This window comes from Amblyomma mixtum, chromosome 4 (genome assembly GCF_055824585.1).
Source record: "Amblyomma mixtum isolate Tamu chromosome 4, ASM5582458v1, whole genome shotgun sequence".
Lineage (NCBI taxonomy): Eukaryota > Metazoa > Arthropoda > Arachnida > Ixodida > Ixodidae > Amblyomma > Amblyomma mixtum.
In genome coordinates this window covers 111,826,288-111,852,708 of record NC_143015.1, presented here as the reverse complement: position 1 = coordinate 111,852,708, position 26,421 = coordinate 111,826,288, and the positions used below count along the sequence as shown (strand labels likewise).

General features: G+C 48.8%; 1 protein-coding gene across 19 annotated transcripts in view; it reads right to left on the bottom strand.

Annotated features, from left to right (window-relative positions):
* Positions 1 to 24,976, bottom strand: part of LOC149347896 (uncharacterized) — a 66,232-nt gene extending 41,256 nt beyond the window's left edge. For 12 of the 19 annotated variants that reach the window (XM_089587710.1, XM_089587701.1, XM_089587702.1 and 9 more), the window contains exons 1-2: positions 2,919 to 6,915; positions 1,676 to 1,757 (exon numbers count right to left, since the gene is read on the bottom strand). Coding sequence is in view for 1 of the 19 variants with exons in the window: in XM_089587716.1 (XP_089443842.1) it covers positions 7,551 to 7,636 (86 nt within the window). In the remaining 18 variants the exon portion in view is untranslated. Of the gene's footprint in view, positions 1 to 1,675; positions 1,758 to 2,192; positions 2,860 to 2,918; positions 6,916 to 7,550; positions 7,712 to 7,873; positions 8,046 to 24,624 lie in introns of those variants that run through there. The other 7 variants (XM_089587716.1, XM_089587698.1, XM_089587700.1 and 4 more) reach the window with 7 other exon arrangements.
* Positions 24,977 to 26,421: the final 1,445 nt, after the last annotated feature.

The window sequence follows — 26,421 nt, the reverse complement described above, 5'->3', positions numbered from 1 at the left end:
GGTCAGGAAGACACCAGAAATACTTGCAAACGAAGCTCTTTATTTGGGCTGACTTGCGCCCTCAAAAGAACTGAATCACTCGGCGGCGGCGTAAGCAACAGGCGTGCTCGGTGGTCGTCGAACTACGAATGTCCGTCGCTCGCGGCATCGCTCAATTTAAAGCCGGCAAGGAAACTTCCAGATAACAGGTCAAGATCATCTACGGTAATCTGGAAAAACCTAGATGCAGCCTTTCATGGCTGCGAACAATCGAGATTAGTCTGGTCGCTTCTCGCGTCACGAACAAAAGTGATAACGACCCTTTCCTGCTGCCTTGAGCGTGAACGAACACACACTGCAATGATACGTGGCAATATTCACTATTAGTCAACCATCCTGCTAGTTGGTTGATGGTTTATGGCTTATGAGAGTTTAGCACCCCAAAGCAGCTCAGCCTATAGGGGACGCTGGCGTGACGGGCTCCGTATATTTCGACCACATGGGGTTCTTAACGTGCACTTACATCGCACTATGCAGCTAGTTAACGCGTCTTTGCTGTACTCGTATGGCATACCTCGCTGATGACGCTAGCTCGAAACAAGCGCTCCTCTAACTCAAAAAGGCTGGTTTATATTAAGGGAAATATCATGTATATTATGAGGGTTGGTTACAGAAATGACATCTCAAACTACTATTTTACTGACAAACCCACACTCAGTGGTAGGAGTTCTTGGTAGATTACATGGGGGAACCAATTAGCAGCGCGACATTAAGAAACTACGGTAACGGAGGGGGAGGAAGCTGCCGTAGCTCTAGCGGCGGCTGAAGGTTACCGTAGGAACAAGTCTTTGATAATCCTGACAGACTCCAAAGCAGCATGCAGGAACTACATACAGGGCAAAATAAGCAAGGAAGCGCTGAAGATCCTCCTCGAAGCAAAGCTTCCAAATAAGACCTTAAGACACAGGATTTTCTGGATACCGGCACACACCGGGATAGAGGGTAACTCGAGGGTAGACAGCCTAGTTCGCGAGATCACGAGCCGAGCAGGGCAGTCGGAAACCCTGGAGGACCCCATGACGGTGGAACCAACGTATGCAGAAATATTAAACTATCACAGAGGGCGGAGATTCAAATACCCACCACCGCACACATCATTAACACAGCACGAGGCGGTCTGCTGGCGGAGACTGCAAGCAGGGACTTTCCACAATTTATACATACTACATAAGATGTTCCCTACACAATACAGGGACACATGTCCGTGGTGCGGAGCAACCCCCACGCTATATCACATCACATGGGAATGCGAACGTAACAGAGCATTTCACAAGCTAAATGACACGAATGCGGAACAATGGGAGGGCCTGCTGACCAGCAGCGAGCTCACGGCCCAAAGGGCACTGGTGCAGCACGCCTGCGAAGCAGCAAGACTCAGCGGTGCCCTGGAATAGGGGCGCCGACCTTGTGAAGAGGCCGAAGACATGAAGACATCGGCTCACCGCTAAAACCTGATTTTTGGAGCATTAAATGTTTTTCACTCACTCCCCAAACAACGCAGATTTCTCCTCATGCTGACGGCTGTGTCCCTGTATCTATACGAGTAGCCCCGGTGCGATGACTCCGAGAGTCTGCAAAGTATTCGCAATTCGGCGTTCCACGGTACTTGGAAAGTATATCGAAGAGAGATACCAACCTTCCTTGGCTGCCGGTGTTCACATCTGGGAAGTCCTCACCAACTCCGGCCAGCTTCCACATCCAAAGCGTCGACAGCTGCCCTGTGAAAGCGAAGTTAACCTCACGTTAATCTTGAAGAGGCAACAGCAACAGCGGCTCCAGTCCCAGCTAGTGGCGAACAGCGAATTAAACGAACGCGCGGCCTTTCACGATGCGCCCGCTCTACGGCACCGCGACTACTACGGCACCAGTGCAAAGAACCGATAGCGAGGTAAAAAAAAAAGGCATAGGCCACAGATTTAGTCAGGAAACGACTGCTCACGTGGCTAAAGGTTGTTTGAGCATCGTGGAAGCCCGCGCGTTCATTTAATCCGCTATTCGACACTAGCTCTGACTTGAACGATGCAAGCGACGCGTGGTCTACGAGCATGTGGTGATTGGCGTACGTTACGTGCGAGCGAAATGCCACGCTGCTAGACGAGCTAAACAGTAGCGAGAGATGTAAACGTGGAACGTTACGAGGGCAGCGCACTTACATTTACGATTCGATGAGCAGGTCTGTATACGTTCCCTTATTCCACTTCCGCAGAAAGAGGGACTGCAGTTTCATTTCTGCTCTCTCTAAGCAGAAAGAAAAAAGGGGAGTAAAGTTGTCCTCTAGCGCACAACCTTTAAAAAGGAGTGTGCTAGAGGACTCCTTATTTCCTTTTTACACCCATATAGGTGTATTCGTGTAAAGAGTGCAGGGTTTATATGTGAACAGGGCACAGCCAAGAGAGTCGTGAGGCAATGCAATAGCAAGGAGGACACACGAACCCACTGTCTCCTGTATGCGCAATCTTTTTTTTTCATCAGGTACATCAAGAAAACTTGTGTACTCGTCACCGTGGCTTCCTTCAACGTCATCAACAGCTGCGCACTCGGCTATGTAGCCGCGCCAGAGGAAGCTGCCCTGTGGACGTCACACAGAAGCCGGTGCTCCACCGGTGTTTCTGCCATTTTGTTCAAAGCGGGCTCTACAACAAATACGGCATCGAAGCATACAGGCGCGGACAAAAGTAAACGGAACATGCTATTGGCTCCTTATATTTTTCACGTGTTACCTAATCGGAATTGCCAACTATGGTATGTGCATGCTGGTAGTGGATGCCACCGCGCTTTACAAACAATGTTTTACACGGAAGGCGTGAAGAACGGAGTACCGGCCTCCGTTTAGTCATTTCCGCACATATAAATGCCAGTAACGTGCTCCTCCACCTCACCTGTCCCCGTTGTCAGGAGCATCGGAGAGTGGGGTCACCACAACACCCACGTGACGAAAGACCTGCCGACGTACACGGCGGTCCCGAGGCCCAGACCCGCCCAGCCGTTGTCTTCTGCGGCGAGGAATGCATGAGCCTGACGGGAGACAGGAGCGGGCGCCCTGCGCAGTTTGACACGATGTAACGACAAATCACGAGAAAGGCAAGTAACTGCGCCGCTCCGCATTGTTAATTTGGAGCAAAAATAACGCGTTTGTGCTGTTTGCTCGTTTACAGCACAGAGCGCGTATGCACCCGATCTTCGTTCCTGCATGAAAATTCGGGAATTTTTCGCTACTTCATTTTACTGTGGAGCATCAGATTTCAACAAAATGGGCCCAATGGGCCTGTAAGGTATTTCAAACAAACAAACAAACAAACCCAACTCCCCTCCCCCTTACCTCGAGACCTTGTAGTAGTCGTTCGTGTGAAAACAGATCTCTGCGGCGACCCGCATCGGAAGAATGCGAAAGTATTGGCACCTCCTCCACACTCTTTGTCACTGCTCCTTGTCCGTTTTCTGTCTGCGGCTGTTTTGACGTCTTCTCACTATTTCGACGTCCAAGTGGGTTTTTTATATCGGCTTGAATTAACTATTAAGCTCACATCTACCAAATTGGCCCCATAGCAAGACTTTTTTTATCCTTCATATCTGATACAAACTTTATTTACATATCTCTTTATAGCACGATGGAACGTGTGGACAAAATTGTGGACACGTTTCACGAACACTTTTTGGTGACGCGTACACAGCTATACAACACTTTTGCATTAATAATGAAGTCACCCCATTGCGATGGAGAGGTATGGAAGAAGCCTTTGTCCTGAAGAGGCCTCTGTCCGTCGATGTCATCGACAGTTGCTCACCCAGCCAATAGTACCCTTACCTCTCATATCTCTCCACGGCAGGGTTAACTGGAGAGATTGGAAGAAGCCTTTGTCCTGAAGAGGCCTTTGTCCGTTAATGTCACCGACAGTTGCTCACCCAGCCATGTAGTACCCTTATCTCTCATATCTCTCCACGGCAAGGTTAACTGGAGAGATTGGAAGAAGCCTTTGTCCTGAAGAGGCCTTTGTCCGTTAATGTCACCGACAGTTGCTCACCTAGCCATGTAGTACCCTTATCTCCCACGTCTCTCTGGGACAGGGTTAACTGGAGAGATATGGCAGAGGCCTTTCTCCTGAAGATGCCTTTATCCGTTAATGTCACCGACAGTTGCTCAGCCAGCCAAGTAGTAAGTACCCTTATCTCCCATATCTCTCCAGTGGAGAGGTATGGAAGAACCCTTTGTCCTGAATAGGCCTCTGTCCGTCGATGTCATCGACAGTTGCTCCCCCAGCCAAGTAGTACCCTTATCTCTCATATCTCTCCACGGCAGGGTTAACTGGAGAGATTGGAAGAAGCCTTTGTCCTCAAGAGGCCTTTGTCCGTTAATGTCACCGACAGTTGCTCACCCAGCCAAGTAGTACCCTTATCTCTCATATCTCTCCACGGCAGGGTTAACTGGAGAGATTGGAAGAAGCCTTTGTCCTGAAGAGGCCTTTGTCCGTTAATGTCACCGACAGTTGCTCACCCAGCCATGTAGTACCCTTATCTCCCACGTCTCTCCGGGACAGGGTTAACTGGAGAGGTATGGCAGAGGCCTTTCTCCTGAAGATGCCTTTATCCGTTAATGTCACCGACAGTTGCTCATCCAGCCATGTAGTACCCTTATCTCCCACGTCTCTCCGGGACAGGGTTAACTGGAAAGATCGGACAGTTGCTCACCCAGCCATGTAGTACCCTTATCTCCTACGTCTCTCCAGGACAGGGTTAACTGGAGTGATATGGCAGAGGCCTTTATCCTGAAGAGGCCTTTGTCCGTTAATGTCATCGACAGCTGCTCACCCAGTCATGTAGCCACTTCACATTCGCCATCGCTGGCTGTCGGCTCGCGCTAACGAAGGCATTCTTGCAACGCGGCTATCGCCGGAACTACACGTAGGGAAAAGTGGTCCCACATGCCCTTGAGCTAGAAAAAGGTCATAGGGGGTCACAAAAATCGAGATTTCGTTGCAGATTACATAAATTTTATGCGAGAAAAAATAATTCACCAGCGCTTTGCTAAGGCGTGCTTCAAACCCGCTCTTTTGGTCTGGCATGCTCGAATACCTTAACCCGTAACTCCTCCTCACACCGAAACTCGAACACCTAGACAGCCTACCAGAGTACAGCGGCTGTAAAACGCCACAGCACTGACCCACCCGCGACGCCTCCATCCCACACGACCACTTCTACGCCGGCTGATCTGCACAGGAAGAATCTTGATGGCGTGCAAAAGCAATGTTTGAAGTAGACGCATGACCCTACAGTCAGCGACACAGAAAGCATCGCCACAATCATGAAACGACGCTTCGCTATACAGTAGGACAGAACTCGACAACGAATGGGAGAATGCACCTCAGATGCATTCACCCTCCATGGTCAATGGCGTCTTTCGGTTGTCCTGACGTCGTGCTTAATCCCCTTCCACCTGCTAGCTCGACAACGCAGGGGCTTTCAGGTGCAGCAGGATCATGATCACGTGGTGAGAGAATCACGATGTTACGACAACCGGTGGACGCCATTGGCTGGAGGGGCTCCTTTGAGGAGCATTCGCCGCTTCATCCTTGAGTTGTATACGACTATAGAACTGTACATGAAATCCCGTGTGAAATTACCATACAGATTGTGAATTGGCGAGAAATCCCCTCGAAGCGTGGACGATATGAGCCCCATAAAAACAGCCGTGGCGAATAAGGTTCATGCCTGACGGGCTAGTCGTTTCAAAATCGTTCCTTTGTTCGGCGTTGTAGTGACAACGAAGCGGGATTAGCCAGGGTGCCTTGCACAATCGAGCAATCTTTAGTTGCAGCGCTGGCTTATTCTTTTACTCAGACTTTCAATTTCTTTTTCGAGCTCAAAGAATGTAATGAAACCAGAACTAAGTCGTATGGTCCCCAGATTCCTTTGCCTCATGACGGCGTCGGAACTCTACTGGTTCTTGTCCTGCCATGCTCCCGCCGTCCTTTTTTTTCCTGTCGGTATAAACTAGACCAATTTAAACTGGAATCGAGGGTGGTAATGGTATTTGATGGGGTATTTGACGTAAAAAGCTGCACAAAGAAGGTGCGATCATAAGGTTATTGGTCTACACAGGACTCTCACGGTATGTGATTCTAGTACATTTGCGTCAACGTAAACGAAAAAGCAGGCAGTGTATGAGACATAACGAAAGTCAAGCACGATTAGTAGAATGTCTCACAAGGGATCGTGCTCACGGGATCTGGCTTCGTCAAGATAGCGGTAACACTGCTCTGGCGGGGAAACTTCGCGTGCGAAAGGCGCGGGTTACGCAACGCAACACGAAGTGCACGCGTGGCCGTGAATTATGTGAACTGGTTGCGTGAAAAGTGCTGGTAACAACGTAGGAACGAACCAGCACCTGAACGATAAGTTGCCGATGGTAAAAAAAATGTTAAGCAGCGCTTCAACACTGCCGAACCGAATTTCACGTAACGAAATCTAGAAATGGCCGGCCGCAGTGTTCGGTAGTTGACTACATGTGGGCTCCTCAGCGCGCTCTCCTACCTCCATGGCGTCTAAGCGCACAGCTCTGGTTATATATGCCCCATACCTGACGTCACAATTTTGAACTCGACCACGTGACTTTCTTACTGCCTCTGCCGACACCTTGCAAGGTCCAAGTTCAATGTTCAAGGTGAACTGGCAAGATAAAAGTTGAAGGTGAAATGTCAAGGTCGAAGTTGAAGGTCACAGTTCAAAGTCAGAGGTACATGGTTAGATATATATGTGCATAGCAACACTAGCCGTGACTTCTCAAGGTCGCCCCGCCACGGTGGCTCAGTGGTTACGGCGCTCGGCTGTTGGTTCGAAAGACGCGGGTTCGATCACGGCCGCGGCGGCTGAATTTCTATAGAGGAGAAATTCTTGAGGCCCGTGTACTGTGCGATGTCAGCGCACGTAAAAGAACCCCAGGTGGTCGAAATTTCCGGAGCCCTTCACTACGGCGTCCCTCATAGTCTGAGTCGCTTTGGGACGTTAAACCCCAATACACCAACAAACCACTTATCTCAAGGTCGTTTTAAGGTCATTCGGGTGATCATGGCCAAATGCGTCCAAGCTACAGTAGTGTAGCTTCCGCCGCAAAAAAAAGGGGGGGGACTTGACTCCTCAAGTGCAAGAAAAGTGCGGAAAAAAAAGTCAGCCGTCTGCATTTGTTTCCACTAAGGCCCGTAGACCGCTTTAGAAGCAGGAGTGAATGCTAGCTAGAAGTGGTTTTATTCCTGAAGAAGTGTATTTCGGGAGCTCGCACATGGGATCTTTCAAGAGGGAAAAGGCAAGATGATGGATGTTAACGGTCTCATAAGGAAGCTCCCCTGTGAACAAGAGCAGAGGATGTGCGCCACTACGCGTCGCCAAGCACTTGAACCCAGCGTTCCACCGGTCATTCTGCGGCTTTGTTTAACGCGCGTTCTACAACAAAAGACTGCATCGAAGAGGACGTGCCAGCAATGTGCTCCACTCCAGCAGCGGTCCTCCTCCCTGCTTACCTGCGAGGGCTTCCCGGCCAAAGGACGAGGAGAGGCAGGTGAGACGTGCTTCGGCGTCTCAGCAAACACCCACGTGGCGGAAGCATGGAAGGCGCTGACAGGGGTCCCGAGGCCTAGACCTGCCCAACTGTCGCCTTCTGCGACGAGGGGGATGCATGGGCCTGACGGGAGAGCGGAGCAGGCGCCCTTCAGTTTGACACGAAATAAACGATAACTAGGAGAAACAATGTTTCTTCCCTTTTGTAAACGGAATGCGTGAACAACGGAGTATCGGGTTTCATTTACTTATGTCCACGACTGTAGAACGTGCTCCTGCGCCTCACCTGTCCCCGCTGTCAGGAGTGGCTGGCGGGAGTTGCCTCAGCGTCGCAGCAACACCCACGTGACGAAAGCATTGCCGACGTTCACGGCGGTCCCGCGGCCTAGAGCTGCCCAACCGTCGCCTTCTTCGGCGAGGGGGATGCATGAGCCTGACGGGAGACAGGATCGGGCGCCCTGCAGTTTGACACGAAATAAACGATCAGCGATGATCACGACAAATGCAGTTAAGTGCGCACTGCCACGTATTATTAAGGGGGAGATAAAATAGCGCTGCTTCTACGCTGTTTATAAGTTTGCAGAAATTAAAAATAAACAGAGCGCGTATGCATCACAGCTTGTCTTGTGTGCAGAAATTTGGGAACATTTCTGCTACTTTATTTTACCCTACAGCGTCAACTTTGAACCTCCCCACGTGCCCAGAGATTTCGTGGCAGTCGTTCGCGTGAAATAACGATGATACCACAAAGCGAAGTCTCATGAGTTATTGTTTGCGTAATAGTTTTCGGATATTGTCATGTGGCGCATCCCCCGCCAATCGGAAGTCCGACTCACATCAGTTTGTTACGTTATTCTGGTGATATAACATCCTCTGTCGCGCGGAACGTATAGCTCATTTCCTGCTCATCTCGACGCGTATGAAAAGCGCTGATACCGCGGGCTATCTAAGCGCCACGGCAGTGCGCAGCCCGCCTCTTGCCTGCCCGGCTGCCGAGATGGAATAAAGGCATTCCTTACAACCTTCGGTGTCGCCGCTTGCTCGTCGTTCGTCGGATCGCCCAGAAACGTAAGAAGCTCCTATCACCCAACACGATGTCTGGTCGCATCCTCGATGCAGCGTTCCTTCACACTTAACCCTGACAGCGCTGGAAAGCAAGCACGGCTGTTTCAGCGTCAAATGTGCAACTCCAGCGCTTAGAGTGAAGTACGGGCGTTTCAGCTTAAGAAGTGCGGGACTCAAACTCACTAGCTGTACTTACATCCCCAAGTGAAAGTGGCTACCTTGGCGCAGTTGCCCCCCCCCCCCCCCCCCCCCCCGCCTAGTTCTTTGTTTCGGTGTGGTTTTGTTTTCACTCTTGAGCAGCACCAAATCACTCACGCTTACGGGCGTGATAATGAAAACACCATTACTCTGGTACTGTACTGACCGCTAGGCTGCAAGCAACACGAGTAGAAAACTGGTTCTTGAAACCTACTTGGGTGCGTGGAGCCCCCTCAAGACCACTTCAGCCACCATGGGCGCTATGAGCCATAGAGTTTCTTACTATTACCTAGAGGGAAATCTGGCAGCCCGTCTATGGGAGTTTGCATGGAGATCCCTCGGGACCACTTCAGCCACCATGGGCGCTCAAAGCATCATGGGGCGGTGAGCTACCGACTGCAGAACTACAACTTTTGGCCAAAAGATAAGGCAAAAATAAACGCTATTCGATAATCAAGAATGTCCTAACGTTTAATAACGTTCGAACGCTCTTGATCTAATTCTAGCAAGTAATCCAGAGTTAGCTACTGATATAACATATCTTCCAGGCATCAGTGATCACGTTCTGCTCAATTTTTGCATTAATATACCACGCCCAAAACCGAGCAAAATAAAAAAAAATCATTCTAGATTACAAACGCGCCAACTTTGCCGCTATTAACAATGAACTGGGCATAATTGTTGATTACTTTATTGCTAACTCTGACTACTACTCTGTCGAAGAAAACTGGATATCATTCAAAACGAAGGTTCACGAACTAACTGAAAAGTATATCCCTAAGCGCATCGTCACCTCTAATCCACAAGCACCTTGGCACAACTCTCACATCAAACGATTATCTAACAAAAAGAAACGTTTATACCGCCGTGCGAAGCTTTCACCATCTAACGCGCGATGGGCGAAATACAAGTCTGCTTCCGACGCTTACGTCAACGCGATTAAACGAACAAAGAATACCTTTTTGTCTGCCACATTACCAGCTATTTTGAAAACGAGTGTTAAGAAATTCTGGCGCGTTATACACCCTGAGAACGACCCACTAATTAGACTACAAGATGCCTCCGGTAAACTTATCCCCAGTGATCTTTGTGCTTCCGTGCTGAATAACACATTCGTTGAAAGCTTTTCCTCCATTTCAAGCGTTAATCTGCCTCACAGAGAGCACCACAGGTTCCCGACAATGTCACCTATAACTATCGATCCACCTGGCATAGCCAAATTAATTTAATCTTTGAAAAATGATTCTTCACCTGGTTCTGATGCGATTAGCGCTAAATTTCTAAAAATACTTGTGCTTATAGTTCAGTTATACTAACCAAACTTTTTCAACAATCACTCGACACAGCAAGCCTTCCTAACGACTGGAAAATTGGGAAGGTGGTTCCACTTCACAAGTCCGGTGGTAAGCACTCCCCTCAAAACTTTCGTCCCATTTCGCTCACTAGCACATGCTGCAAATTACTAGAACACATCATTTTCAAGCATGTCGTTACCTTTCTCGATGAGAATTCATTTTTCACACCTGCGCAACATGGTTTTCGTCAAACATACTCGTGTGAAACTCAATTACTTGCCTTTACTGATAAGCTATACCGCATACTTGACAACTCATCTTGTGCTGACTGCATTTTCTTGGATTTTTCCAAAGCCTTTGATAAAGTATGTCATAAATTACTGCTACATACATTGAGCCATCTTAATCTCAATCCTAACGTCTTCGACTGGATTCAATCTTTCCTTCTTAACCGTTGGCAATTTGTGCATGCTAATAACACTAATTCACCGATTGCTAACGTGCTATCTGGTGTTCCACAGGGATTGGTCCTGGGACCACTCCTATTCTTAATCTATATTAATGACCTTCCTTCTGCCATATCTTCCAACATTCACCTTTTTGCTGACGATTGTGTGATATTTCGGGAAATAAATAACGTTAACGATACTGACACTCTCCAGTCAGACCTCAATTTGGTGTCAGACTGGTGCACTACATGGAATATGGAATTAAACATTAATAAATGTAAAGCTTTGCGTGTTTCCCGTGCACCAACGCTCTTCCTTCATATTATCTTAACGGCACTCCTCTTGATTGGGTAAAAACATACAAGTACCTAGGTATTCATATCACTCAAAATTTAACATGGTCTATTCATATTGACTACGTTATTAATAACGCTAACCGCATGTTAGGGTACTTACGTCGCAATTTCTCAGCCGCTCCCTCATCTCTTAAGCTTATACTCTATAAAACACTTATACGTTCTAAACTAGAATACGCAGCATCAATATGGGACCCTACACATGATAACCTTGCATATTCCTTGGAACTAGTCCAAAATAATTCCGTTCGCTTCATTCTTTCAAATTACAACCGTACGGCAAGCATCACAGCCATGAAATCTAACGTGTCACTCCCACCGTTACAATCTCGCCGTAAAATTGGTCGCCTACCACTATTTCACAAGCTATATCATCACGTTACGCTTCACGATTATTTCATATCACCCCCAGAATACATTTCACGTCGCATCGATCACCGCCACAAGGTTGGCATCCCAACATGCCACACCAAATCATCTTTTCAGTCATATGTTCCTCGCACATCTGTGGAATGGAACCGCCTTCCCCCCGATATTGCAGCCATTGCAGATAACAAAACCTTTCACGACGCATTAACTAACATTGTTTATTCTGAAAGAAGTTGATCATGTGCTATATCTGTTTCCACTGTGTTATGTACATTGATTTTATGTTATTTACGCTTTTTGAATGTTGTTTGTTTTAATCTGGAGAAAATTTATTTTGTACTACCTGTTTTCACTGTATTATATTCATTGTTCTTTATCCTAATTAACCCACTCCCCTGTCTAATGCCTTTGGCCCTGAGGGTACAATAAATAAATAAATAAATATCCTGTCTGTAAATTGCAACAAACGAGCAGAAAAGCATTTAAGTGCAAAGTTCGCCCAAAATAAGGGATGGCTAGCTCTCCTATTGACGAAGCGATGAACGCTACAAAAGCTAATAATTCGTAATTAACAGGCACATTTTTAAAAGTGAATATGTTTTCAAAAAAAATGTTGTTGCTTAAACACTATAAGAGGTTTTTAATGGCATTTCAGAAAAGTGAAACCTTTTATTGGCGTCGTGTGTCGTCGCGTTTTTACTACTATGGGTTTTGCACACTGCGTTCGCGCGAAAGTCGTCTGCGCACACACGAACAGCGTTTTTGGAATGAAACGTCTTAGTAGTGCCCCTCCGTGTTCCCGAAAAATTACGACTGTTCCGCAACAAGTAGCTCACCGCCCCATGACGCTTTGAGCGTCCATGGTGGCTGAAGTGCAGCGCCGCCAGCTTTCCCTCTAGGTAATAGTAAGAAACTCTATGCTATAAGCATCATGGGCCGGTGACCTACCGTCTGCAGAATCGCGAATTTTACCCCAAAAAATAATGCAAAAATAAACGCTGTTCGGTAATCAAGAATGCCATTCCATTCAATATCCTGTCTAATGATTGCAACAAAATAGCAGAAAAGCATGTAAATGCAACGTTTGCCCAAAATTAGAGATGGCTAGTTCTCCTATTGGCCAAGTAATGAACACTACAGAAACTAATATTTCGTGCTTAATTAACAGGCGCACTTTTAAAAGGAAATATGTTTTAAAAAAATGTTGTTTTAAACACTTTAAAAGGTTTTTTTAATGGCATTTCGAAAAAGAAGAGCTTTTTATAGGCGTCGTGTGCTGCTGCGGTTTTGCTACTACGGCTTTTGCACACTGCGTTCCCGCCAAAGGTGTCTGCGTACACACGAACAGCGTTTTCGGAATGAAGAACCTTAGTAGTGACACTACGTGCTCCTGAAAAAGTACGACTGTCCCGCACCAAGTAGCTCACCGGCCCATGATGCTTTGAGCGTAAATGGTGGAAGTGCAGCGCCGCCAGCTTTCCCTCTAGGTAATAGAAACTCTATGGTGCCAGCCTAATTGACAATCTTCATTGGTGTCTGTTCGGGAACTCGGTGTCGCTGTCAAGCTTTCGTTTCTATAGTAGGATACAACTTAAAAAAACAGCAGTTGCTAACACTGGGCCGCGGTCCGCGGCGTCTTGTATTACTCCGCTGGCCAATTGCAACGGCAAACGAAATCAGCTTTCTAATGTTTGACTATATTGTCCTCTGCCTCCCCCTGCCTCTGAATTCGCCAGAGGTCGACGGGCGGCTGGGAGAAGAGAGTCTCCTGGGCGATGGGGATCGAGACTGGCGTCGCGGCACGGTCTGAGCCTGCACGTTGGACGTCAGGTATTGTTCAATCTTCTGGGGTCGCTCGCCGTAGCGTGGTCGAGGAGCGTCTGAAGCGAAACCCCTTAAACCCATCCGACGGTAGGGGCAGTGGCGCAGGATGTGGCCTGGCTCACCGCAGTGGTAGCAGAGTGGCCTGTTCCTCGGCGTTCGCCACATGTCCGCTTTACGCATGGCGGGCCGGAATTCCTGCGGCACGGTGGTTGGCACAGTTGGACGTGGGTACTGCACAGCCGGCACAGGTGAAAAAGCTTGTGCCACTGCCGCAGGCCGTCGAAGTGCCTCGCTGTAGGTCATGATGTAGGGTTGCGGCTCCGGAACAACTGGTGCTGGCTGCACCACTCGACGGATTTCATCCCGTACCACGTCCGACAGGGCGGCGACGCTGGCCTGTGGAGCTTCGAAGCGGAGTTTCGCGAGTTCTTCGCGAACGATGCTCCTTACAAGGTCTCGAAGGTCTTCAGGAGGCAGCGTCGTAGGCGTGCAGGTTTGAGCGGCTGCCATACTAGCCTGCCGGCCGTACTGTGCACCGCGTTCCTGCAAGGAGCGTTCCATGCTCACTGCCTCCTTCGTAAAATCGGCCACTGTCCTTGGAGGGTCGCGGACAAGTCCAGCAAACAGCTGCTCCTTAACGCCCCGCATCAGGTGCCGCACTTTCTTTGCCTCGGCCATAGCAGGGTCGGCTCGACTGAAGAGGCGCATCATGTCCTCAACGAACATGGTGACGCTCTCATTAGGCTGCTGCGATCTCGAGTGCAGAGCGACTTCCGCCTTCTCTTTTCGTTCACTGGTGCCGAATGTCGCCAGCAGCTCGCGACGAAAAACCTCCCAGGTGGCAAAAGAGGACTCGTGGTTCTCGAACCAGATCTTTGCCGAGTCCTCTAGCGCGAAGTAAACGTTCCTCAACTTGCGCTCACCGTCCCACTGGTTGAAAGCTGCCACACGGTCGAAACTGGCCAACCAGTCTTCAACATCCTCGAACCTGTCACCGTGGAACGTCGGCGGTGACCTGGGCGCGTGAAGTACGAAGGGAGTGTCAACTCCAAAACGTTGAGTGGTCTGGCTAGCTGTGGTTGATGTCATATCTCTTGCCGGTTTTGTCAGGCCGCTGAACTCTGGCTGTAGGCCTCGCAGGCGGCGGCTCGCTTTGTGGACGGGGGTTGTGTCCACGCACTGAGGGCTGGCTTCAAAGGTGTCTTCAGAGTCAGTGTACATGGGACGTTACCCAGCACCTCCACCAAATATGTCACGGCTATACAGTCGGGACAGCCAGGTCACGTTTTACTGAAAAGCGCCAGGTAGCAGCGAACTCCCGAGCGGAACCCGAAGAGACGACGAAGAAGCCCCGCCCGCCACCATGGCTAAGGCTAGCCAGGATGGCGGTTAAGACAGTTCGGCCAGGAGACGGCGCCACGAGAATGTCCAGGAATGTGGCAATATCAAACAATCCCCGCATCAAAATTCTAGAGCTCGAAATTTTTTTCTTCTGATAAGCTTCTTGTTTCAGTAACAAGAAACATTGAAGCAGCGGACTACTTTTTTGTCGTGGAGGAATTCTGTGCGCGGAGGCTGAATGTGGGCGGAGCTTCACTGTAGACTTAAGTTGTATCCGACTATAGAGCGTTTATTCCGAAACTCGCATTACTCAAGGTCGCGTCAATATGAAACACAAGTTCATTCAAGTGGGACCAATGGGTGGTACCACTGGTACGCAGGTTGTGGACCGCCTCATTGGCGTAGAATGTTTGGAGTGGTATGAAACGATTCAGCGCGTTACGGAGCATAAGACTACGGGTCGGATCGAAGCGAAGCCTTTGATAGGGATTCGCATCGGCGACGTTTGGTTCCCCAAACCCTGACTTCTAACTTCAAAGGTCAGTTACGACCGAACTAATAGACGTTGGGCATTCGAAGTGGTGTCACACGACTTGTCTTCTTGCGCTGTATACGTTGGAATCAAAAAAGAAGATATTCGGATATAACAAAACTTTTGTACCAGATACAACGAAGATGGCGAATGACGCAATATTCGTTCGATATTGCTAACGCTCAACACTCTTACGCTGCTTCAGCATTTTGCTCTTTTTTATACTTTCAGCTAGAAGGCTTCCATCTTCCCTCGATCGCTGGAAGTCCTCTCGCCTTTTCTCCGCCGCGGTGGCTCAGGGGCTATGGTGCTCCCCAGGTAGCACACGACGGCGGGCCAATATTGGAAATCCACTGGCAAAGCGTGGCCCTAACTAGGCCCAGAGTTGCCAGTGAGCATCCGATATTGGTTGTGCCACTCCTTAGCACATCCAACAATGGCCCTGGTTGTCCGTCGCTTTACCAGTATTGGCTGAGCCCTCATTAGATCCTGGCTATCATGGGCCAGGTTAGCCAGGATTGCCCCACTGTTTGCCATTGCTGGCTGTGCCATCATCGAATCATGGCTATCATGGGCCATGTTAGCCAGTGTTGTTCCACTCTTTGCCAGAATTGGCTATGCCATTTCCGGGAGCTGGCTATATTGGCCTAGGATTACCACCGCTTATCCAGTGTTCAAAGTATACTGGCAAACGTTGGTAAACATTGTGTCATCCATTAAAATGGGTTCAAAATTAATTTTATTGTCGAGTACCATATCGGCAGTTCATAATTTTCGAACGCGCTAAAACATGCGAGTTCAAAGATTTGGTTTTATTTATTATTATATTTTAACCGAACAATTTTGCAGTTTGTGAGCAAAGCTACCCATGATTCCGTTGGAAAAACTGCACTCTGGTTGCGCAGTGAGCAGCAATAATACGTTTAGAATTGCGATCGAAGTCCTGTTGATCAGAATTAAAGTTCTGATTACACCCGAGACGCCTTCAACAAAAATTGTGAACAGGTGCCTTCAACAAAAATCAAATAAGTTTCATTTGATTAAATTTTTGGAATAAAAAAATCACTTTTTTTTATTCGCTCTAGGAATTCACTGCCGCAGTGCGCAGCTGGTGTCTGCTTCAGGGAGATCGCGATACAAACGTAATAGATTAGCGCAAGTGCATTCGCTAAACCGAAATTGTGCTCAGTTTTGGCAACGTCCAGAAACGAAGCAGTCGCCTCGTAATTTCGAATTATGCGTTGCGCTCGTGAAATATTAGGCGGGTGCTTCATAAACGCACGCGGACACGTGATAAGCGATTCCTACGCTTCCCTACGTCGTGCCCTGTGATTGCGCCTTTCCCGTGTTTTCTGATTTGCTATTTCCTTCCTTTTCTGCAAATCGTTGTGTTGGAAATTGTTGTTTTTGACCATTTTATTCTTCTGTTGCGTAATTTGCATTGGGGGCAAGATAGCTCTTGCTCACGTCCTTGCATATTTACTCGCAAGTTTTTTTTTTCTTTCGAACATGACCTTTATTGATGAAAACCGTCGAAAGTAGTTGCGAACCACAATTCAACATGCCTTTGTTTGTTTTTGCTTTTTTTGCGCGAAACTTCCACACCAACAAACAATTTGAGGATTCTTCGACGACCACTGAATAAATGGACTGACAACTGGCGTTAGACGCATGTTAACCTAGCTTGTTTGGCGCATGTACGGTACATGAAACTATGAAAGAGCGCGCATTCTGCTTGGATATTTTTTTTGCTTTATATTTTTGTTATTATGTAGTAGCATTTTAAGCTATCTTGAATTAACAGAAGCCACATCATACGGCCCCACAAAATACGCGAGTGTCTCAAGTCGTTTTGGCGAAATGCATCTTGAAGCTCCAAGTTTTTCACTTCAAAATTTTCAGGCTTTTGCTGCAGCTTTGTAGCAATACTTTGACGCTTCCGTGTTTCCCATCCACTTCTCTCTTGTAGATATTCCTTTCTGTACTGCCTGTGGCCATGTGACTCATTCTCCAAAAATTCCAAACCCTTTTCACGTGTTTTGGCCTCTTTCCCTTTCTCTTTCAAGTCTTCAAGTCCAATATCTCCCCACCTGTTCTCCCGGCCGTGCCCTTTTCCAGGTAGCGGGCTAACACCCCACCCCGCGAAGCGCTATTTTTTCTTTTTGGTTGTCACTTTCTCAAACCTGTTTTCCCTCGCGCGCAGCTACGCGCTTCGCTGTTCCTCCACCTCCCTGTCTCCACCTTTCAGCTCGAGGACTTTTCTCGGAACCGCAAAACCTGTGTAAAGGAAAATTCCTCTCTCCCCTCCAGCCAACCCCCCCCCCCACACCATCGTCTCCACTGCTCGTCTTGGAACCGCGCGACTCATCACAATAAGACATTCTTGACTGCACGGCGGCGCTCAACCACGTGCAAACCAACGCGACGAAAATGCATGCACACTCGAGCTAGCACCGTTCATAGTCTGCGCACGCGAAAAGCCACACTCATATATTAGGAGAGCTCCGACGCTGTTCGTACCGCCTGCAAGATCTTTTGTAAGTACTAAAACTCTTTTATCTTGATATACGTCTGGAAGTTAAAGTGGTTTTTGTAGTAAATGTTGCTTTGACTACATGCGCCTTTATTTTTTCGGCAGGAGAAGAGAGCGAGCCAAAAAGCACGAGGACGACTTCTGTGTACCCACTCTCATTGCGAAATGGCTTGCTTGACGTCGTGCGCAGTAGAATTGTGGCCGAATGGTGAGAATTTAATTTTTCGTCTTTGGTGAGATGAACTCACTAAAGATTCACTACTTTGGCTAACAGCGGGTTTGAACTCATATGAATTGAGATAGGATGCATTCGGGAATATGTCCTTTACCGCTTATGCACGACGGAAATCAGAACCGCTTAATTAATTTTCCACTGCAGACTAGTTGGTAAGGATATGTGTAATACTTCCGTAGTGTTTCTTTTTGCCTTCTACTCTTGCAGACTCAATAGAAAATCCGCAATTACTGGTTAAAGCTTTTGCCCAAGTTCTCTCGCAATGAAAAAGGGCATTACTCTGGACTATCAGACTAGTATTTTTGTGTGGTTTTCAAGTTGCAGTTTCGAATCCAACTATAGCATGCATGCGAAGCAACTAAGGTAAAACAAAGGTGCCCTGAGTTCCTTGCGTTCAGCGTATTACGTCAATAGTCGCAAGCCGCATTTTTGACCCCATTAAATAAAACTAATCAAAAATGTTGTTTTGACGTCCATGTGGAAGAGACGCTACAACCTGTGCATATTTACTGGAATAAAAAATTACCTCGCAATTTAGAGATACAAGTTATGATATTAAAACAAAATAATACATTAATCTGTTTTCAATATCACATTAATTTCCTTATCTCGCATTGAATATATTTACTGGGAGTGCGACACGACGCATTAAACTAAATTAAACCATTTGGTGTAAGGGAAGTTTAGTAAATTAAATTCCACTTTGTGCAACTAATGTGGGGCTGGTTCTTAAGAATAAATTAAAAATTATCCTGTAAAATATGTTGCTAGTGTCTTCACGATTACTGTGTTTCACAAAATTCGGTGTTATCTTTGTTATGTTTGTTTTTGTTCTGTGATGGCCATAATTCAACTTACCATGACATCATGCATCTCTTTGCAGGCTTGGCACTTCGTGAGGCCATCGTGCAAGAACTGGACGAGGAATTTGTTTGAATGCAGTCCAGCAGCCCCCTTGCAAGTGGAGTGCAACGATTACTTCGGATATGACTGATCAGTTCACTGGAGGACAGCTCCGTTGAGCGCTTTATGGATGCCTTAGCCGTGCCGCAGCAGCTTGCCGAGATGCTTTGTCCAACCTGATCGGCACTCACCAAACTTGAAAATAAATTGTTTTCCCACAGCCTCTGCCACCATGCTCTTGGGCCCCTTTTCTTTACTCCCCAGGGTGGCTGGTGGTAGCGCAAACCATCCTGTGTGCGCTAGAAGCGTGATTCTTGTAACTCAAAGCAATAAACGGGTCTTTTTTCTGGAATTATTTCGCACCCTCATTTATGAATATTTGCTAGGTAGAATGTTATGTATGTACATCTATCCACAGTGCCGGTCATTGGCGAGTGGGTTAATTGCATGTGCCAGCGTTCGAAAGCTGGATGCCATTATTCGAAAGCTGGAAACCATTATTCGAAAGCTGGATGCCAATATTCGAAAGCTGGAAACCATTATTCGAAAGCTGGCTACCAATGTTTGAAAGTTGGATGCCAGTATGAGACCTTTGCTGGTCCATGCTGCAGAACGAACATCGGGACTGCGTTGGCCGCTTGATCGGCCGAGCGTTGGCCCAAAACTGGCATGAAAGTAAGGCCAATGTGTGAAGTGGTAGCGCTCGGCCCAAATGCCAGTGTAGGACCGATGTTCGTGCCAAGTTTTGCCAACACTTGCGCGACGTTCGGCCAATGTTGTTGTGCTGCCTGGGTCGGCTGCTGACCCGAAAAACGCGGGTTCGATCCCGGCCGTGGCGGTTGAATTTCTTTGGAGGAGAAATTCTCTAGAGGCCCGTGCACTGTGCGATATCAGTGCACGTTAAAGAACCCCAGGTGGTCGAAATTTCCGGAGCCCTCCACTCGGCCTCTTTCACTGCCCTAGTCGCTTTGGGACGTTAAACCCCATAAACCAAACCAAACAAAACATTTCTTCCGTGATCGCTGATGGCTCGGGCCCGTCAGTGACCAAATAAGGCGATGCTCGGAGGCGTTGCCGAATAACCACGTGAACTTTAGCCCCACGTCAGTGAAAGCGGAGTATAGACGCTGCGTTAGATTGCGGCAGCTGGACAAATTGCGAAAGCATGGACCCACCGCTGACACAGTGCGGGGTATGCGTAGTGTAACGCCACGGACCAGCACGTGGTGTGTAGAGACGCCGCATAGTGGACGGCTGCGGATTGCAGGGGAGCTCTAGAACAGCCGGATTCTATCGCTTAGGGAGATACGGGAAATGCGCGACACCAGTGTCCATGCTTAAGACAATAACCCGAGGGGGAGATATTAAGGCGAAAGCCTTTAATGGCTCATACTGTCGTTAGCAGACGCTGTCGGCAGCCGTGTCGACAGACGCGTCGGCAGATTTGTCCGCCTTTCGGCGTCACTGCTTAAAAAGAAACTGCGCCGAGGGTGGGAATCGAACCAGAGCCTTTGGCATTTGAAGCGGAGACACTACCACTCCGCCACGAAGGCTCAAGGTTCGAGCATGAATAAAGGCGCATCTAGTGAATGCATGGGTTTCATAAATAAAATAAAAGGCATAAAGTGAAGGAAAGGAAAAATAAAAATAAGAACATAAACAAAAATAAAAACTAAATAATAATAATAAGAAATTAAAATACAAATAAAACCAATGAAATTAAGAAGAAGAGCAAAAAAGCAAAATATGAAAATATGAAAAATAATAAATAAATAAAAACAAACAGTGCGCCAGGAAACGCTTTCGCCTTGCAGCATTTTAGAGACCCAAAGGGCCCCCTGAATTTTTGTTCTGCGCAGGAGGAATGGCACCCGCAATTTCCCTGTTTTCCCTATGCCGTTGTGTTCGCTGAGCTGGGCGCTAGTAACAGCGACAGGAGGCGACAGGCCATCGAGTTGCGTATGTCTTCCGACTCTTGTCGCGGCGCTGGGCGCTTAGGCGCTGCGCTCATGCGCCTTGGATGTGTCCATGGGGATGAGCCTTTATTGCGCCTTCGCGTTCCTGAAAACCAATTTTCAAGTTTTTTCCAAGTAGGGGAGCAAATATATACGTCCCGTTTTGCCTTTCCGATCTTTTCATCGTCCTGAGTGTACGCTAAAGTATTTGTCAGTTTGAAAAGTGACCGACTATCGGTGAGAGACCGTAAAGACAAGTTTGGCTTAACGTCGGCCATGGGAATCTAGTACGTCCAACAGCCCACACAGTAAGCTCGGCAGGTGCCTTCATCTAGGCTATTGCAATGGCCCTAAACATTTCCGGCAAGAATTCCGGTGCAGTGCACGCCGCTTCTATCTAACCAGTTATTTCAAGAAACGCCATCCTATCACAATTCATGCCAGAAACTTGTCACTAGCGTCTTAATCGGCAGTGCCTCTCTCTCAGCCGGCAGCGTTCCAATCTCAGGTGGCAGCATTCCGTTCCAGGTTGGTAGCGTTTGAATCGCAATCACTGTCAGCGGCACTCAAAACACGAAATAAATAGTGTCAGTTTCAAATGGCAGCGTTCCATTCCCTGTCTGTCGAGTCCAATTTTTAAGGCGAAAGCCTTTAATGCCTCATCGTAGTCGACAGAATGTTGTCAGCAGAAGCTAGTCAGCGAGGTGTCACGCTTTTGGCGGATGTCCACCGAGATATCCGAGACAGTTACTGCGTAATTTACTTTCCTCAAATACAATTTTCAGTTTCTTTATTACGGCCCCTCTTTCTCTTTCTTCTTTCACTCCCACTTCCTCCCTTCCTCTACAAATAGATGACGGTTATCCACCGAGATATGTGGCGGTTTGGTTGGTTTATGGGGTTTAACGTCCCAAAGCGACTGAGGCTATGAGAGACGCCGTAGTGAAGGGCTCCGGAAATTTCGACCACCTATGGTTCTTTAACGTGCACTGACATCGCACAGTACACGGGCCTCGAATTTCTCCTCCAAAGAATTTCAGCCGCCGCGGCCGGGATCGAACCCGCGTCTTTCGGGCCAGCAGCCGAGCACCATAGCCACTGAGCCACCGCGGCGGCCGAGATATGTGAGACAGTTACTTCGTTAATTTCCTTTCCTCAAAAACAATTTTCATTTTCTTCATTACGGCCCCCTTTTTTTTCTTTCACTCCACTTCCTCCCTTCCTGTATGGTGCTGTTCAGGTGTCCACCGAGATGACAGAATTGCTGCGCCATTTCCTTTCTTTAAAAAGCGTTTCGTTTCGTTTATTGGGGTTTAACGTCCCGAAGCAACTCAGGCTATGAGGGACGCCATAGTGAAGGGCTCCGGAAATTTCGACCACCCGGGATCTTTAACGTGCACTGACATCGCACAGTACACGGGCCTCTAGAATTTCGCCTTCATCGAAATTTAGCCGCCGCGGCCGGGATCGAACCCGCGTCTTTCGGGTCATCAGCCGAGCGCCGTAACCACAGAACCACCGCGGCGGGGCGTTGCCATCAAAGGGCACGGCATCGCGCCGAACGGGTGGTGACGTTCCGTGGACTCTCTGGCAGCGCTACAACACGCTGTCGCGTTCCACACCTAAAGGCGAAAGTTAAGCGCCATTAGCAGTTAATTAGTGTTAGTAATTAATCAGTAATTACCCGTTTAGTAATTCGGCAATACTTGGTAATTAGTGATTATGTGTGACGTCATCCAGCGGTGACGTCACCAGTGCCACAGAGCAAGTCAAAGTGGTGCGGAAACCGCTTTCGCCTCTACGCACTTTAGACAGTCAAAGTGCCCCCTGAATTTGTAAGTCCCAGTCTCACCCCGCAGTGTTTCAGTCACAATTGGTGTATCTTCCCATCACTTGCGGCGACGGCCGGCAACCGTTACTAACAGATTTGAAGTCAACTGCGTATCGAGACGCCCGCGAACTGCGCCGTCTACTTGTGTTGCAGTGCAACGCGGAGATTGATAAGTTGAGGCCCTCCAGCACCGGTCGCTCCCGGGCACGCGGGGATGGCACGCCGAAGGCGGTAATCTCCACGGGCATAGAAGTGCACGTATTGGCAAGGACTAAGAGCGGACAAAACGTGCGCTATATGGCCTCACCCACTACTCGCCGGCCAGTCGTCAAACTGGAATGCTGGTAAAAAAACTCTGCCTCTCCCGTAACCGAGAGTAGAGTAAGCATGAAATGTTTACGGGCATAATACGAAGCGCGCGCGGACACGACGAGACGCAGGCCTGACAAGAATGTATATGCAGCGCGTTCGAAACTGTCCGAAGTGCGTAGAGGCGAAAGCGTTTTCAGCACCACTTTGCGTATGTGACACTGGTGATGTTACCACTGGATTACGTCGAATGACGAAGTAATGACAAATTACTGATTAGTGTGTAATGACTGATTAATGACTAAATACTAATAAACTCCTAATTAATGACGCTTAAGCTTCGCCTTTAGGAGTGGAACGCGACAGCGTGTTGTAGCGCTGCCAGGCAGTCCGCGGAACGCCACCACCCGTTCGGCGTGATGCCTTGTCCTTTGAACGTGACGCCTTTTGAGGAAAGGAAATTACGCAGTAATTCTCGGCCATCTCGGTGGACACCCGAGCCGCACCTTACAGGAAGGTAGGAACGCCACCACCCGTTCGGCGCGATGCCTTGCCCTTTGAACGCAACGTTTTTTGAGGACAGGAAATGGAGCAGTAATTCTCTGTCATCGCGGTGGACACCCGAACCGCACCGTAAAGCATTTCATGCTTAAATATTGTGGCATGTATGTGCTTTTTGCACGCGTTATTAGAAATCGGAAATTATAATTCCGTGCATTATCAAACGACAGCTCGACTGATATATTGATAAACATTGAGAAGGCACTTGCAGCAATTATTTTTTGTGACTCGTTTGGAGACCAACCGGCGCTTGCATGCCGGTCGCGTAGGAGGGCTTAGAGAGTCTCGTTAAATCTCGTTAAGTCTCGTACGGTGCCCGGATGTTCTCGTTTCAGAGCCCGGATGAGTGGATCTCGGTCTCGGCGTGACGTCACCACACTGCCGACAACGGGAGCTAAAAGCATTTCATGCTTAATATTCATGCAATGGCCGTGAACGTCGTACGCGCTCCGTGCGCAGACGGCTTCCCGACAGGACGCTATACGGGCGTTTCGCGGTTATTTCATAGTAGATGCGTTTGCGTTCTCTCCCTCACAAATAAAACAGTGAAAGTCTTCTGCATTTCATGAGTGAACTCGAAGGCGCAAGATGAACTCGTAAAAATTTCTCGAACAATCACAACCACTACGCCTACGGTACGGTCACCCGTCCCCGAAAAGGGGCCATGACAGCGGCCAGAGTCCGAAAAACGTATTCGCCATCTCAATGCTATTTCCAAACACGACATTCTTTTAATCTAAACCTTTTCATCGATATGCATCAATGTACAGCGTTCTTGACATTTCAGTAGAACGCGGCGCTTCTCGACGCTAGGCCTAGTCGCAAAGGCTTGTCCATGAGGTCGCCATAGCCTCCCCGACCGACGGGGCGGCGGGGAAGTTAATCGCCGCCATCTTGAGCAACTTTAGGCCGTTAGGCTTAGCGAAAGCCTCGGACCCCCCCCCCCCCCCCACTTAAATACCTAGAAGCAGAAGCGCGCGGTACTGAATCAGGTCGCGCACGCAAATGCCACCTCGTTAGCGGACATAGATTGAGTCAGACGCAGAGTGTTCATCGGCTAAACTAGAGGAGAAATGCGACCAACTCTGCAACGCAGCTGCGCCCAAACAGAGAACGCTGTGATCGCCGAGCAAATGAAAACGCAGGCTGCTGAATGATGATCAGATCCTCAAACCATAACGAACTCGAGTAACCTTTTCTCGCTGTAGATCCCCCTGCATACCATCGCAGCCCTTGTAGATGGTATCATTTCCCCTTACTAATGGTCCCTGCAGTCCTCACCTTATGCGATGACGTGTCGATCCGCCGCAGTGACACCAGCTAAGGAAAGCTGTTGCTTGTCGCATGCATAACTCCAGGTGTCCTCCAGAGTGTCTCCGTTAGCTTGCAGGAGCTCCTGATACGCCTTCTGATGAAGGCCGGTCTCAGGCCCCGCACAATGCGCACTGGCCTCCTCCCGAACTGACGTTGGAGACGCGTCTGGTTAGGCGGATGACTGCTCTGTGGGAAGGCCACGTAAGCGGAGCACCACGTGATCACGTGCTTTCCTTCTCTCTCTCTCCTTTCTGTTTCTACAAGTATCGCGCTCCCACTGGCGTCAGTCTTCTGTGCCACCCTCCTCAGTTCCACCTCACTCAAGGAAATTGGTTTTGAGGAACGGAAAGACGTAGCCACTGCTGCACAGGTGGTGTTGGGTAGACACCCGAACCGCGCCGTCAGTGGAGACGTGAAGGACGGAGTGAAAGAAGGAAGAAAGAGCACTCATACGCGGCGGCCGCGTTTCGATGGAGGCAAGTTACCGGAGACCTCTACTACGGCACCTCTTTCTTCCTTTCTTCTTTCACTCCCTCCTTCATCCCTTCCCTTACGGCTCGGTTTGGGTGTCCACCGAGATAAGCGAGAGTTACTGCATCACTTCCTTTCCTCAAAACTAATTTTCAATCCTCAAACGCAAAAGGCGTCCATTGCTGTGTGACGTCCGCAGTTCGCAATTAGTAGCGAGGTGCTGGAAGTAGTAAGGCAATATGTGTTCTTAGGGCAGGTAGTGACCGCTGATCGGGATCGTGAGAGTGAAATGACTAGAAGGATAAGATTGGGGTGGTGGTGGTGGTGAAAAACTTTAATATGCAAAGAGAGTTTGAGGGTCGAAAAAACCCTGCTACATGGTCGGTATCCTCAGTCCGGGACACCGCACGACGAGGCCCCGTCTCGCGCCCGCTTTACTAGAGCCCTTTGGGACTCTCCACAGTGCGGGCAGCGCCCATCTGTGTTCGGATCTAAGTGTTTTGCTATGGCAGGAACGAGAAGAGTTCCTGTCTGGGTGGTGGTGAAAACATTTATTAATCATAGAGAGAGGTGTTGGGGGTCGTGACCTGGAGGGTCACGCCCTTACAACCACTAGGTGGGATGCCTAGTCAGGCACACCATTGGCGTTTGCCGCAGCCCGGGCGCGCTGCGTTAAGGCCCTTTGGGCCTCGAGGGTGCAGCAACCGGACAGGGTCGCCTCCCAGTCCTCTCGGGTGGGGTTCGGGATAGGGGGTAGGGATGGGTTCTGCTGGCAGGCCCACACCATGTGGTAGGTGTCAGACACCTCCCCACAGTGTGAGCACCGCCCGTCGAATTTAGGATCGAAATGCTTTAGAATTGCCGGGCACAACATCGTGTTGGTGAGCAGGCGCAGGAGTACCCGCTCGTTGTCCTTCCCCAGCCCTTTGCATGGGGTGGGAAGAGTTTGGTGCGTGGATTTGTAATAATCCCATATTTCCTTAAAAGTGTAAATCGGATTGAAATGGAAGTCCTGGTCGGCGTCGGGTCCCGTGGGAAATGCCCGGAGAGAGAGCGCGCGGGCGGCGGCGTCGGCTGCCTCATTTCCGTGGACGCCTTGGTGACCTGGAGCCCAAACGATAGATCGGTGCGCGGGATCCGAGTCTCGGCTACAATTTTGGTAAATACGATAAGCTAGGGGAGTAACCCACCCTTGCGTGACGTTTCGACAAGCCCCTCGTGAGTCGGTGATTATGTATTTGGAGGAGGTGTCAGAGGCTGCCAAAGCGATGGCAACCTCTTCTGCGTGAATTG